A 12,996-nucleotide genomic window follows, 5' to 3' on the forward strand; every position below is an offset into this window, starting at 1 on the left:
GGGTCAAAGGTAACATTGTCTAATTACCGAATTGATAAAGGAGGGAATTTCTCCGACGGTGACGCACTTTCCTAAACAGGGAATTAAAAAAAAAAAAAAAAAAAAAAAGTTTCACCCTACAACATACCTATAAATCCATTAATAAAGCCGGATGGCAGTTATAGGTTGGTGCAGGACTTAAGGGCCATAAACAACTTAGTTATACCCATTTCACCCATACATAATGCCTGATGTGCCATCACTTCCTAACTCCATTCCATCCGATGCTGAATATTTCTCTGCGATTTATTTAATGAACGCATTTTTTTCCGTCCCTGTGGACGAGGAGACACAGCCAATACTTGCATTATGTTTTAGAAACTGCCAGAGGACATGGTGTAGAATGCCCCAGGGTTATGTGGACTCCCCTGTAGTCTACTCAGTGGCCCTCCAGGCAGCATTGTGGTCCTGGACTCCCCACCATGGTTATTCCCTACTCCAATATGTTAATGATTTATTGTTGTGTAGTCCAAGCCAGGTTGCATATAGATCTGTTACATTGGTTAGCAGATAATGGGCACAAGATGTCTAGGAAAAAGCTACAATGGTGTCAGGAAACTGTTCAATACCTTGGTTTTGTGCTCACTAAAGGAGAGAGGAAAATCAGTCACAAGAGAGCTATGGCTCTAGTGGGTCTGCCCCACCCACTTACTAAGAAATATATGCTGTCTTTTCTTGGTATAATTGGTTACTGCCGCCAATGGATACCTGATTGTTCCTACGATGATAAACTCCTGAGACAAGCCACAAATATCAATATGCCCGATTGTGAAAAACGGAATGATGAAATGTGTAATGCTTTTGTATATCCTAAAACTGCAATGGTCTTGGATTACCTAATTATGGAAAGATGTATCACTTATTTGCCAGGGACAACTGTGAAACCATGACGGGAGTCCTAGAGCAGGAGCATGGGGGCAAACTCCGCCCTATTACATTTTTTTCAAGGGTTGTGCCTATGCCGGTACTGGGCATGCCGGCGTGTCTCCAAGCTTTAGCATGCTGTGCGGTGGTTGTGGAGATGGCTTCTTCATTCACCCTGGGTCATGCAACCGCACTACACACACAATGTGTCCATCCTGTTAGGAAATGGAACATTGAAGGAGTGCAGAAAAGCCTTGAATCAGGCCCCTCTGCCAAGAGGGGAGACCATGCATACCCATAGCTAGTACACCCCTATTTATCTCACAATATCATGGGGTAGGACACAGAGGCTGGCAGGTTACATGTGGGTTATTGGATAACGATTTTTTCATCCCCATTCTTCCCTCATTAGTAAAATCATATGTTGCAAGATGCACAAACAGTAGTCAGAATCCTTACACAGGAAATAATCCCAAGATGAGGCTGCCCACTTCAAATGAAGTCAGACAATGGTCCTGCCTTCATAGCCAAAGTGTGTCAATATTTAGTGAAAACACTGAAGATTGACTGGAAGTTTCACATCCCATACCACCCCCAGAGCTCAGGGATAGTAAAAAGAATGAATAGGACACTTAAAGATAAAATCAGGAAAACCACAGGGGGAACATTCAACGGATGGAAAAAGGTAATTCCTGCAGTCCTTGCAGAGGTAAGAATGACTCCCTCTAAAACCACGAGTTACTCCCCTTTCGAGGTCTTGATGGGCAGACCATTCCCCACCCCATGGGCTAGACAGCCATTAATGTTAGAAAGAGGGGATCTTGATCTCATACAGGAGTAGTATGTTAAGAAAGTGATTGAAACTTTGGATAGAGTTAAAAAACGTCGCTCACACCTCTCCTTTCTCTTCACAGGAACCTACACACCCTTTCCAGATAGGAGACGTAGTGGTGGACCAACAGCTGAATCGTAGTAAGAAGCAAGAGTACCCGTTCGGACCCCCAACCATTGTGATCGAAGTCACACGTACTGCAATCCTTACCGAGGGACAACAGTCCTGGATTCATGCCAGCCGTGTGAAAAAGGTGAACCAAACACCTAAGCAGCAAGATAAAGCACAGAGAGGTGAAGCAGGTGATACAAATCCTCAGTGAGTGAGGTAGGTGAAAGAGTCTCTGAACAAGATGACATCGCTTATTGCACCACAGACTTTTGGGAAGGCCTTGGGCCTCTTGTTCTTGATGACTTTAATGGTGTTCTTACCTACATGGATCATAACTAATTGTATTCATCATCCAGAGGACTTGGGAGCCCTTAAAGGCATATGTGGGTCACCCAACAACACCATCGATAATACACATACCAGACACAAGAGAGATACACAATCAGATAACGAAGGAGTTAAAGCTGATGGTTTTACAGACAAAATGTTGCTACTGAAATTCAAATATAATTATGCCCAGAAATCAGGGTATGAGAAATGTTGGATATGTAGTAAACTGCATCCTAGTACAGCCCGTATTCCCCTTATGGCTGTACCTTTAAATATCATTTTTTAAATGGAACTCCTCCCGTCGTTTTAACCAACATATCAAGTTTATATGTAAGCAACATCATTACTTTTCCAACAATAGGTAGAAGTCATTCCCCTGACTGGTGTTTTAAGGAAGTAATTTTTTATGACTTAAGAGGGGATTTTAATAGAATGTATAAACAACTGACTCCATCTTAGATTCTCTTTCATTCATATAAAGTAGAAGTGAACTTTTCCTGTGTGTGTGTTTTACCATAATCAGCTTAAAAGTTTGCATAAAACCACACCCTATGAGATATTGTGGTTAAGCCAAATTTGTGCCAGCAAAGTCATTAGCTATTTCTTGTTATCTAGTTAAGCAGCCTAACTCTTGATAAGAAAGTTCTGAGTGTAAGTGTGTAAAAACCCTTAGACATGTATTTTCACTGGTATATATACTACCGTTGTACTCAATAAAAGTCAGAGATCTTATGAACACACTCCAGCTTGTTTCCTGTGTCTCATGTGGTCTCTCACGGATCCGAGGATCCCGGTGGTCTGCCTGAATTAACCAAGGATGGTAGTCCAGAACCAGAATTCCTTTCACTCCCCAGGAGCCTTACAGTTTGCAAAGGAGCCAGTTGAAACTCTTCTAAAGTTAATTGGGAGTCTAAATCCCTTCGCTGAGCTAGGGAGAAACAGGAATGTGATAGCACTCAGATAATTTGCCAGGTCGGATGGAGTATACACTGCAGTAGGAAGATATAGCGTTTCATAAAATAGCGCCAGTTCTTGCAGGACCAAGTTCAAAAGGTGGCCCTTCTGGGACCTAATCGTTCCAATGGCAGGCAAACTTTGTTGTGAATTAGCACAGTGCTCTCCCCTTCCTCAAAATAGGCTAACCTAGAAAGAAAGCTCTTTCTCTGCTGAAGAGAGCAAATGCTCAGAAGCAGACTGAGCAGACTGCCATGCCTCCCTAGCAGAGTCAGTAGGGTCATTGGGGTTGATTTACTAAAGGCAAATCCACTTTGTACTACAAGTGCACTTGGAAGTGCAGTCGCTTTAGATCCGAGGGGAAGATCTGAAATGAGGGGAAGCTCTGCTGACTTTATCATCCAATCATGTACAAGCAACAATGCTGTTTTTTTATTTCCCTTACATGTCCCCCTCAGATCTACAGCGACTGCACTTCCAAGTGTACTTGCAGTGCACTTGTAGTGCAAAGTGGATTTGCCTTTAGTAAATAAACCCCACTGACATATTGTTGTTCCAGTGTATGAACCTGTGATTCTACCTACTCCCTCAGGCATGAAGAAGCTTGCTTTACCTTGTTAATTGCTGCTATAAGGAGACCCCTCAGTTATGCCTTAAATGCCTCCCCACTTGGAAAGGGGAGAATCAGTGTGATCCTGTTGTGCAAAAAACTCACTCATGCTCCGCTCGATCTCTACATGAGCTCGAAAAAGTTTTAACCAAAACACAATCAATTTCCATGGTGCCTTAGGCAACGTAGAGAGTGGAGAAACTAAGGCATTTTATCATATGGGAGTGAAACACAGAAACACACCGAGGTCTATAAAGGACCTCAGAGACAGAGGGGAGCATGTCCAGGCAGCCCACTTCATGTAACAGCCTCGATAAAGGAGTACCCCTTAAAAAGGACAGGGGTTTGTGGGACTGAGTGTCTGTCAAGAGAGGGGTTCAAACAGCAATTAAAATCCCTGACAATCAGCAGTGGGAGGTTTGGCTTACCTGTCAAATAAGAACGCAGCAGCCGGAGCACCTCAGCAATGAAGGATGGGGGAATATATACTGTACACAAGCCAATATACAATGTAATGACCCAATATGACAGCGTAAAAAAACAAAAGCGTCCATTTTAGCATCAAATTCCTGGAAGTCTAATGCACCATGTACCAGAATGCGAACACCTCGAGAGAAAGACGTATGGGTGGAGAGGTGTGCCCAGCCCACCCAAGAATACTTCAGGCAGCTCTGGGGATAAGTAGTCAGATGAGTCTCCTGAAAACAAAAAATAGCTGGGAAAAGTTTTTTAGGACATGTAAAAATCATCAAACGTCTAACCACATGCCAACCAGCCACCACAGTTGTACTGCGGCAGAATGGCACGCCTGGGCGAAATGACGTTATGTAACGTCGCTTCGCCCTGTGGCCACTAGGGGGTGCGCGCACGCCCCCCCCGAGCCGATGTGAGTGCCAGGCGGTCTCGATCACCGTCGGGCTCCCGCAATCGCCGCTGAGACACGGAGAACCCAGAACTGTTTGTGTAAACACACAGTTTCCGGTTCTCTGAGGGGAGAACAGACAGATCGTTAGAACACAAACTAGGACACACTTAACCCCTTCACTGCCCCCTAGTGTTAACCCCTTCAGAAGATCGCCGCCATTACTAGTAAAAAATAAAAATAATAATAAAAAGGCTATAAATCTATCCCCTATTTTGTAGATGCTACAACTTTTGCGCAAACCAATCAATATACTCTTATTGCGATTTTTTTTACCAAAAATATGTAAATATCAGCCTAAACTGAGGAAAAAAATTGTTTTTTTTAATATATTTTTGGGGGATATTTATTATAGCAAAAAGTAAAAAATAATGCGTTTTTTTTTCAAAATTGTCGCTCTTTTTTTGTTTATAGCGCAAAAAATAACCACAGGAGGTGATCAAATACCACCAAAAGAAAGCTCTATTTGTGGGGGAAAAAAAAGGACGTCAATTTGGTTTGAGTGCAACATCGCACGACCGCGCAATTGTCAGTTAAAGTGACGCAGTGCCAAATCGCAAAAGTGCTCTGGTCAGGAAGGGGGTAAAATCTTCCGGGGCTGAATCGGTTAATGAGGGTATGGATCCCTCTAAGGTACCAAGAGATCACTGAAACTTCAGTCACGGTGGATGGTATGTCAAGGTGAAGGCAATAATCACATTCCGGCTTCGAACGGTTTCCAGATAGCAGGGGCACGCCAGGCAATCCTGCCACTTGTAAAGGACTGTTGGCAATAGTGAACAGTTAAAAGGAACAACGGGGCCAACTTTTGGAAAGGCACAGCAGAGGGATTGCTTGTGACCCAAGGAATTCCCCACAAAAACTTGAAAAACAAAAAAGAGGAACAAACAGAAGATCTGCCAACATGGCAGACCAAGCAGTCAGAGATAGTCAAAGGTTTACACCTAATCTGCATGCATGTTGAAAGCTAAGATAACACGGATGGTAGCTCTCAGCCCATTAAGCCATATCATGTCCCCCAGCTGGAAAACAATAGGAACAGGAAACTTGGCATTCTGCTCTAGTATAAAAATATACAGCATGGATCGATCTCCTTCCTCATTCTCGGATTTGTGCCGTAGTGCTTGTTCGTTGCAGGTGAACCAAGCAGTGGCATTTTTCGCTGATTCAAAGAAATGCACCTGGCCGTGGCCGACGGCTATGACATGTAGCTTTGCCGGGTATAGCATCGCATAGGTTAGCTGTAAGTTCCGTAAGCGTCTCTTCCTCTCCGCAAACTTGGCGCTGCAATACGGGTAAAAAGATAATCTGGTACCATTGTACCAGATATTATCATCACGATCCCGTGCTTGACGCAGGACAACTTCTCTATCCCTGTAATGCAGGGGACGGGCCAACAGAGGCCTAGAAGGACCCCCCTGTGGAAGCGGGTGGCCTGGAGTGTAACGAGCCCTTTCAACATTGAAAAGGGGAGAAAAAGCATCTTTGTCAAACTGATCTATGAGCCAGTTTTCAACAAAGGTCGTTGGGTCTCTCCCCTCTGCTTTTTCGGGCAGACCCACAATGCGAACATTGTTGCAGCAGATACGATTCTCCAGATTGTCCAACCTGTTAGTTTCTTTTGCCAAATGATGTGCAGCTTGCGTTTCCCTAGCTAAGGGAGGCAGCTGATCCTCAATATCTCGGACACGACTTTCCACAGCCGTTGTCCGCTCACGGATCTTTCGCAGGTCTTGCCTCAGCTGGGGTACTTCTTCCCTCAGGCCTCAAAACTGATCTTTTAGGGTATTAACTGATGCTGTGCACTTGTTAACCGCTCAGAGTATTTCTGCCAGGGTAAATTGTTCAGGCTCATCCACGCCAGGATCAAGGAGCGGAGAGGCCTGTGACCCCAGAGCATCATCAATATTGGTGTCAGGCAGAAGCGCATCAGCAGCCTGTGCCTGGACCCCACACCCAAGATGGCAGGTGGCCTTCCCATCATCCACCAGTTTTGCCTCCAATGCCCTAGATAGTTTCTGTGTGTAATATAACATATCCTGCGGGGGGGTCCTTACATTGGCTCTTCAGGGACTTGTTGTATTTACTGCCCCCCAACTTTAGGCTTCTCGGAGCCGCGTGGTGTACACTGCAGAAGGCTGCAGCGGCTCCATCATGGATGTCCAGGGCCGCCACCTTATATTTCCCTTCTCGCCATCCCTCTTGTGCAGAGGGCTAGCGGTGGTTCAGGAAGGGGGACCAGAGCGTTAACCAGCTAGGAGACCTAAAATCTCAGTGTTGGGTAGACTGGGGGAGGATCTGTATCGACAGTGGGAGCAGCATCCATTCACATGCCTGTCTTGGTCACACCCTCCTGTGTGGTATAATTAGTTCATCATACACCTGATTCCTACAAAATCCCACACACCAAATATTGATTTGATTTAAATTTTTTACTCCTGTTTGCTCATTTGCATCTTGCAAATTGATAACAATAAACAAAATATATATTTTTGAAAGCATTTCTTCACAACATGCACAGTACTGGTATGTGTGTATTTGTTGTTTGTACCCGTAGTAGGGCCCAGAAACAAGAGTGCATTTTGCTTTTTTTTTTTTTTAATGCTACCTAAAATACACTGATCCTGACCTCTGACTATGGTCATGAGCTTTGACCTCACCCTTGACCCCAACACTGATCAAACCCTGATTCAACTTATTTATGTTTGTTCTCTAATTATTTTTTACACGTTTTTCATCTAGCAAGCAGAAAAGGAAACATTGGGGTTGATTTACTAAAGCTGGGGAGTGTAAAATCTGGTGCAGCTCTGCATAGAAACCAATCAGGTTCTAGTTTTTAATGTCAACGCTTAATCAAACAAGTTGAAGTTGATTGGCTACCATGCACAGTGCTCCAGTTTTAGCTAATCTCCCCCACTATGTTTTTTTTAGATACACCTGTCAGGTTTTTCTTGGCACCATATATTGTACTCTTTAGTTTTAGTAAATCAACCGCATTGTATCTTTTTTCCGACACACAGAAAACAACACGGGGTGAGCTGTAAAGTAACTGATCACTGTGATAGTCAATCAGAGGCCAACACAACAATCAGGTGATTGGGAACCGGACTGCCTGGTTCCCGATCATTAGTAGAAGACACGGAGCTCACGCTGTACAAAACACAGTGGCGCGCACATTTGCGGCCTTACAGATAAGGACTCACTTGCATGAGGCTGCATATATGCATATGGTTGTTCAGTAGTGGGTTTGGTAACATACCTTATCAAATGCTTCCTTTTCCGAAACACAACATTTTAAGCATTCATCAATAAAGATGTTCAAGTAACGCTGACGAATACTAGTTGGTACTTTTGCTCCATATTCAGTGGGAATGACTGGCCTCTTCAGGGCAGCACTCTGAAAGAAAAAAAAAATATGATGATTATTAGAGGTCGACCGATAATGGGTTTTTCTCTGGCCGATGCAGATAATTAGAAATCACGGTGGCCGATGGCAGATATGTGATGCCGATTTTTTTGGGCCGATATATTAGGCCGATTTTTTTTACCTTCATCTCATAAAATCTAACAGTTAGACCCCTTTCACAATGGGGCGTTTTTCAGGCGCTTTTGGGCTAAAAATAGTGCCTGTAAAGTGCCTGTCAAACGGCTCCCCTGCAGTCTCAGTGTGAAAGCCAGAGTGCTTTCACACTGAGACGATGCGCTGGCAGGATGTTAAAAAAAGTCCTGCAAGCAGCATCTTTGGAGCGGTGTATACCACCACTCCTGCCCATTGAAATGAATGCGCACCGCTGCCGAAGCGCCTACAAAGCGTTTCGGCAGCGGCGCTTCAGGGGCGCATTTAACCCCTTCCTTGGCTGCTAGCTGGGTTATAAGCGTCCTGCTAGCAGCCGAATAGCGCTGCTAAAATGATGGTAAAGAGCCGCTAAAACTAGCAGCGTTTTACCGTCAACGCATGCCCGCTCCAGTGTGAGAGCAACCTTCAGTGATACAGAAAATTTTTTACATTTAAACATTTATTAAACAAAACAAACCTCCAATCAGTTCACTTGTATGTAGAATTTAGATTAAAAAAACAAAAAACAAAAAAAAAACCTCTTAAATATTAAATACACAAAAACAGGTAATCAAAACTTCTGGATGAAAAAAAATGGGCTAACTTTACTGCTTAGTTTTTTTTTTAATTTATTAGTGTATTTTTTTTTTTTCTTTTCCAATGTTTTTATTGAAATCAAATTTTAACAGATAACAAGGTTCACATTGATACAGGTTTTGTGTCAACAGTAATATTACAATAGTGAATCTCAAATTAGCGTGAATGGCTCATTATATAACTGTGCTAAGGCACCTAAGACGCCTAACACACATAGAAGATATTACAGTGAAATTCCCTGAAGAGGGACTGTCATGTAATGTAGTTCAATTTTCCAACTTGGGGTTATAACAGAAAACTTAGGTATTAAGTATACTCTAGGATTAATATACTGTAGAGCCCGATGTCATGCGTATGGTAACCCCACTGTGGGGACAAAGTAATAGTTTGTATGTAGAAAGAAAAGAAAAGGGAAAGGGGGAAAGAAAGAAGAGGAAGAAAAGAAAAGGAGAAGTAGAGTGTGCAAACGATCTCCACGCTCCAGGCCGCTGACCCCCCCCCCCCGCCCCTTACGGCGACTGGAGATACCTAATCCAAGGGTTCCAAACCCTTTCAAATCTATCTTGTTGGTCGCGAAGAATACTAGTTAATTTTTCATTTATCATGATCCAAGAAATTTTGTTTTTAACTAATGCCAAATTTATCAGGGGGGTTTTCCATGCTCGCGCTATGGTTATCTTAGCTGCTAGGAGGATAAAAAAGATAAGGGATCTGAGATGCCTGGGTAGTTCGCTCGAGAGATCAGAAAATAATGCCGTCTTAACATTTTTAGATATGTTCACTCCAGTCACCGAATAAACCAAGTTAAAAATTCTTATCCAAAATCTCTTGACCTTCGGACATGTCCACCAGGTGTGGAGCATTGTGCCCTCTTGGCCACACCTCCTGAAACAGAGGGGCGATGCATCTGGGTAGATTTTGGCTATCCGTGTCGGAACTAGATACCATCGTGACAATACCTTATAGTTCGCCTCTACTAGGGAAGTGTTCAGAATTCCCCTGTGTACCATGGTTGACCACTTGGACCAAATGTCCTCATCAATCGTCTCCCCCAGGTCCGCCTCCCAAGCTAATTGGTAGGGAAGTTTAGAGCCCTGGTCTGTTAGTAGAACATATAACTCTGAAATACTACCTCGCGTTTCAGGCCCTCTTAGGCATTTATTTTCATAGGACGTTCTAGTGGTGATGTCCCCCTGGTCTCTGCATAGTGAACGTAAATAATAAGTGATTTGGGAGAGTCGAAAGGACTCGGCCGGGGGCATATCTAGAGTGTCTCGAAAATAGGAGGGTTTTCTGATGCCCTTATGATCTATAAAATGTGCTATCTTGTACAAGCCTTTATTGATCCACCAAGCAAACTGTTGTGGATGTTGTCCTGAGGGAAAGTGCGGGTTCCCAAAAATGGGGGCAACTGGAGTATGTGGTGACCTAAGAGAGTATATTTTGCACATCCTATCCCAAAGGCTCAGTGAGTGAGATAGAGAGGGGCTCAGAATGGCTCTGCGTTCCTTAGAAGGCAGCCACATTAGAAGGTCCATAGGGAGAGGAGAGCTCGCTTGTGCCTCTAGGTTGACCCAATCAGGGCGATAGGATGTAGAATAAATTTGGTAAAGTTGTGCCAACTGGGCCGCTCTATAGTAACGCAAAAAGTGTGGTACCCCTAATCCACCCTGTCCCTTTGAGACATACAAGGAAGATCGAGCCACCCTGCAACCTCCCCGGCTCCAGATGAATTTGAAAGTTAATGATTGGAGTTTTGTATTTTTTTTTTTTTTTTTTATTGCATTTGAAAGACCGTTGCGCAAATACCGTGTGACATAAAATATTGCAACAACCGCTATTTTATTCCCTAGGGTCTCTGCTAAAAAAAATATATATAATGTTTGGGGGTTCTAAGTGATTTTCTAGCAGAAAATACAGGATTTTTACTTGTAAGCAACACATGTCAGAAAAGATTTAGTCTTTAAATGGTTAAACTGAGAGCTTCTACACAGGAATTTAGTTCATTCATAAGTGTAAACATTGTATCCTTCAGGTTCTTTTTATCAGATTTGGCAGGCTGCCCAGAGGAGGGGGAAGTCCTTCACAGTTTTCAGGCAACTTGTATTGACTTCTATTACAGAAGTCTTTTGCAAGTCACGCTGAAGCTATATTGGCTTTTTTTATCAGCACAATCGGCCGATGCCGATTAAGTAAAAAACACCAAATAAATATCGGCCGACCTCTAATGATTATTATATATATTATAGATATTTTTTTTAACCACTTGACCTCCGGAAGGTTTTACCTCCTTCATGACCAGGCCATTTTTAGCCATTTAGCCCTTTACTGGTAATTGCGCGGTCATACGACGCTGTACCCAAACACAATTTACACTGGAGATCAAAAATAGAGAACAACCTACAATTTCCAAAATTTCCAAAATTTTAAGGTCACTGCTTAGCCCTATTTGAAATTATCTAAACGGGAGTATAAGAGCAGTTTTGTTAAGCATATTTCATGAGTTACATATATTTTGAAGCACAGAATAAAAAACTTCAATGAGATTTGAAAAACAACATTGATGAAAAGGTACACTTTCAGATACCTCCCAGTTATTGGCAATTTCTTTATTTATCTGACAAACCCTATTTAACTGTCAGCCTGAAACACTCCAGGAGCAGTTTGTCCGAATGAAGGCCAAAGGGATGACCCTTTCAGCCATAGCAAGAGAAGTTTGTCGTTCCAAATCTGTGATTTCTAGAATGTTGCATCTTTAAAACGTCACAAACGCATTCAAGTCCCCCAAGAAGGCTGGTTGTCCGCGAAAGACAAATGCAAGAGAGGACAGGATAATGCGGAGAATCTCAATGGGCAATCGGTTCAACAATGCAGCTGCGATTGCTCGCCAGTTCAGCGCTGAACAGAGAAAGGATCTGTCTCGTCATACAGGGTCTCGCCGTTTAAGAGAATTTGGACTGAAAGAAAGAATTGGCAGAAAGAATCAAAAGGCTAGACCAACCTTTGCAGAAAAGCATGTTGTGTGGACAGAGAACTGGTCCAAAGTTCACTTTAGTGATGAAAACAAGTTTAAAGTGATTTTAAAGGCTCGTTTTTTATTTTTTTTAAATAACAAACATATCATACTTACCTCCACTGTGCAGCTCATTTTGCACAGAGTGGCCCCGAACATCCTCTTCTGGGGTCCCTCGGCGGTTCTCGCGGCTCCTCCCCGCATCAGATAACCCCCTAGGAGAAGCGCTCTCCCGGAGGGATTACCTTGCTGGCGCACTCCCGAGTCCAGCATTTGCGTCCATGGACACGAATGTTGGACTCGGCCCTGCCCCCCGGCTCCTGCATCACTGGATTTGACAGCAGCGGGAGCCAATGGTTGTGCCGCTATCAATCTATCCAATGAGCCGAGAACCCCGGGCAGAGGAAGAGCGCGTCTCCAGCATGTAAAATTCCAGGGCTCAGGTAAGTAAAACGGGGGGGGGGGTTGTTGGTCGGTCACTGCCAGGTGTTTTTTCACCTTAATGCATAGGATGCATTAGGTGAAAAAACACAAGGGTTTACAACCCCTTTAATTATATTGGGTCTAATAGGAAACATGTTCGTCGTCAAACTGGGGAAAGACAGTGTGTGTAAAGAAGTCAGTGAAAGGTGGAGGGGGAAGCGCCATGGTTTGGGGGATGTTTTCTGCAACAGGAGTTGGGCCTCTTATACAGCTACATGCCAGAGTGAATACAAATGTTTATCAGAACCTTCTTTGACAACATGCGGTTCCTTCCCTGCGTTCATCACCCTATCAGCTAGCAATTTTTAATGCACGACAATGCCCCCTGTTACAAAGCAAAATGGGTAAAGCAGTTCCTTGAAGCTGAAAACATTAAAGTAATGAAAGGGCCAGCCCAGAGTCCTGATCTAAGCCTGGAAAATCCTTGGCGGCAAAGTTATGACCAAGAAACCCACTACAGTCACGGAACTGTGAAAGAGTGGAAAAAGAGCGGAACAAAATCACAACACCAGAACAGTGTGAGAGACTAGTGATGTACTGTGGCCGCAGATGTGCTGAAGTCATTCAAAGCAAGGGTCTGCACACTTCCTACTAATTGTTTTTTTACTTTATGCTATAAAACATATCCAATATTTTTTTTTTAATCAAATTTCTTCGGAAAACAAAATCCCATTAAGTGTACATT

At 43.4% G+C, this 12,996-nt stretch overlaps 1 protein-coding gene across 3 annotated transcripts in view; it reads right to left on the reverse strand.

Moving 5' to 3' along the window:
• The window catches only part of REXO1 (RNA exonuclease 1 homolog), a 313,808-nt gene that overhangs the window by 141,872 nt on the left and 158,940 nt on the right, over window positions 1-12,996 (reverse strand). For all 3 annotated transcript variants that reach the window (XR_012235589.1, XM_073595259.1, XM_073595251.1), the window contains exon 6: window positions 7,922-8,059. Coding sequence is in view for 2 of the 3 variants with exons in the window: in XM_073595259.1 (XP_073451360.1) it covers window positions 7,922-8,059 (138 nt within the window). In the remaining variant the exon portion in view is untranslated. The remainder of the gene's footprint in view (window positions 1-7,921; window positions 8,060-12,996) is intronic.

Source organism: Aquarana catesbeiana, linkage group LG01, assembly GCF_042186555.1.
Source record: "Aquarana catesbeiana isolate 2022-GZ linkage group LG01, ASM4218655v1, whole genome shotgun sequence".
Classification (NCBI taxonomy): domain Eukaryota; kingdom Metazoa; phylum Chordata; class Amphibia; order Anura; family Ranidae; genus Aquarana; species Aquarana catesbeiana.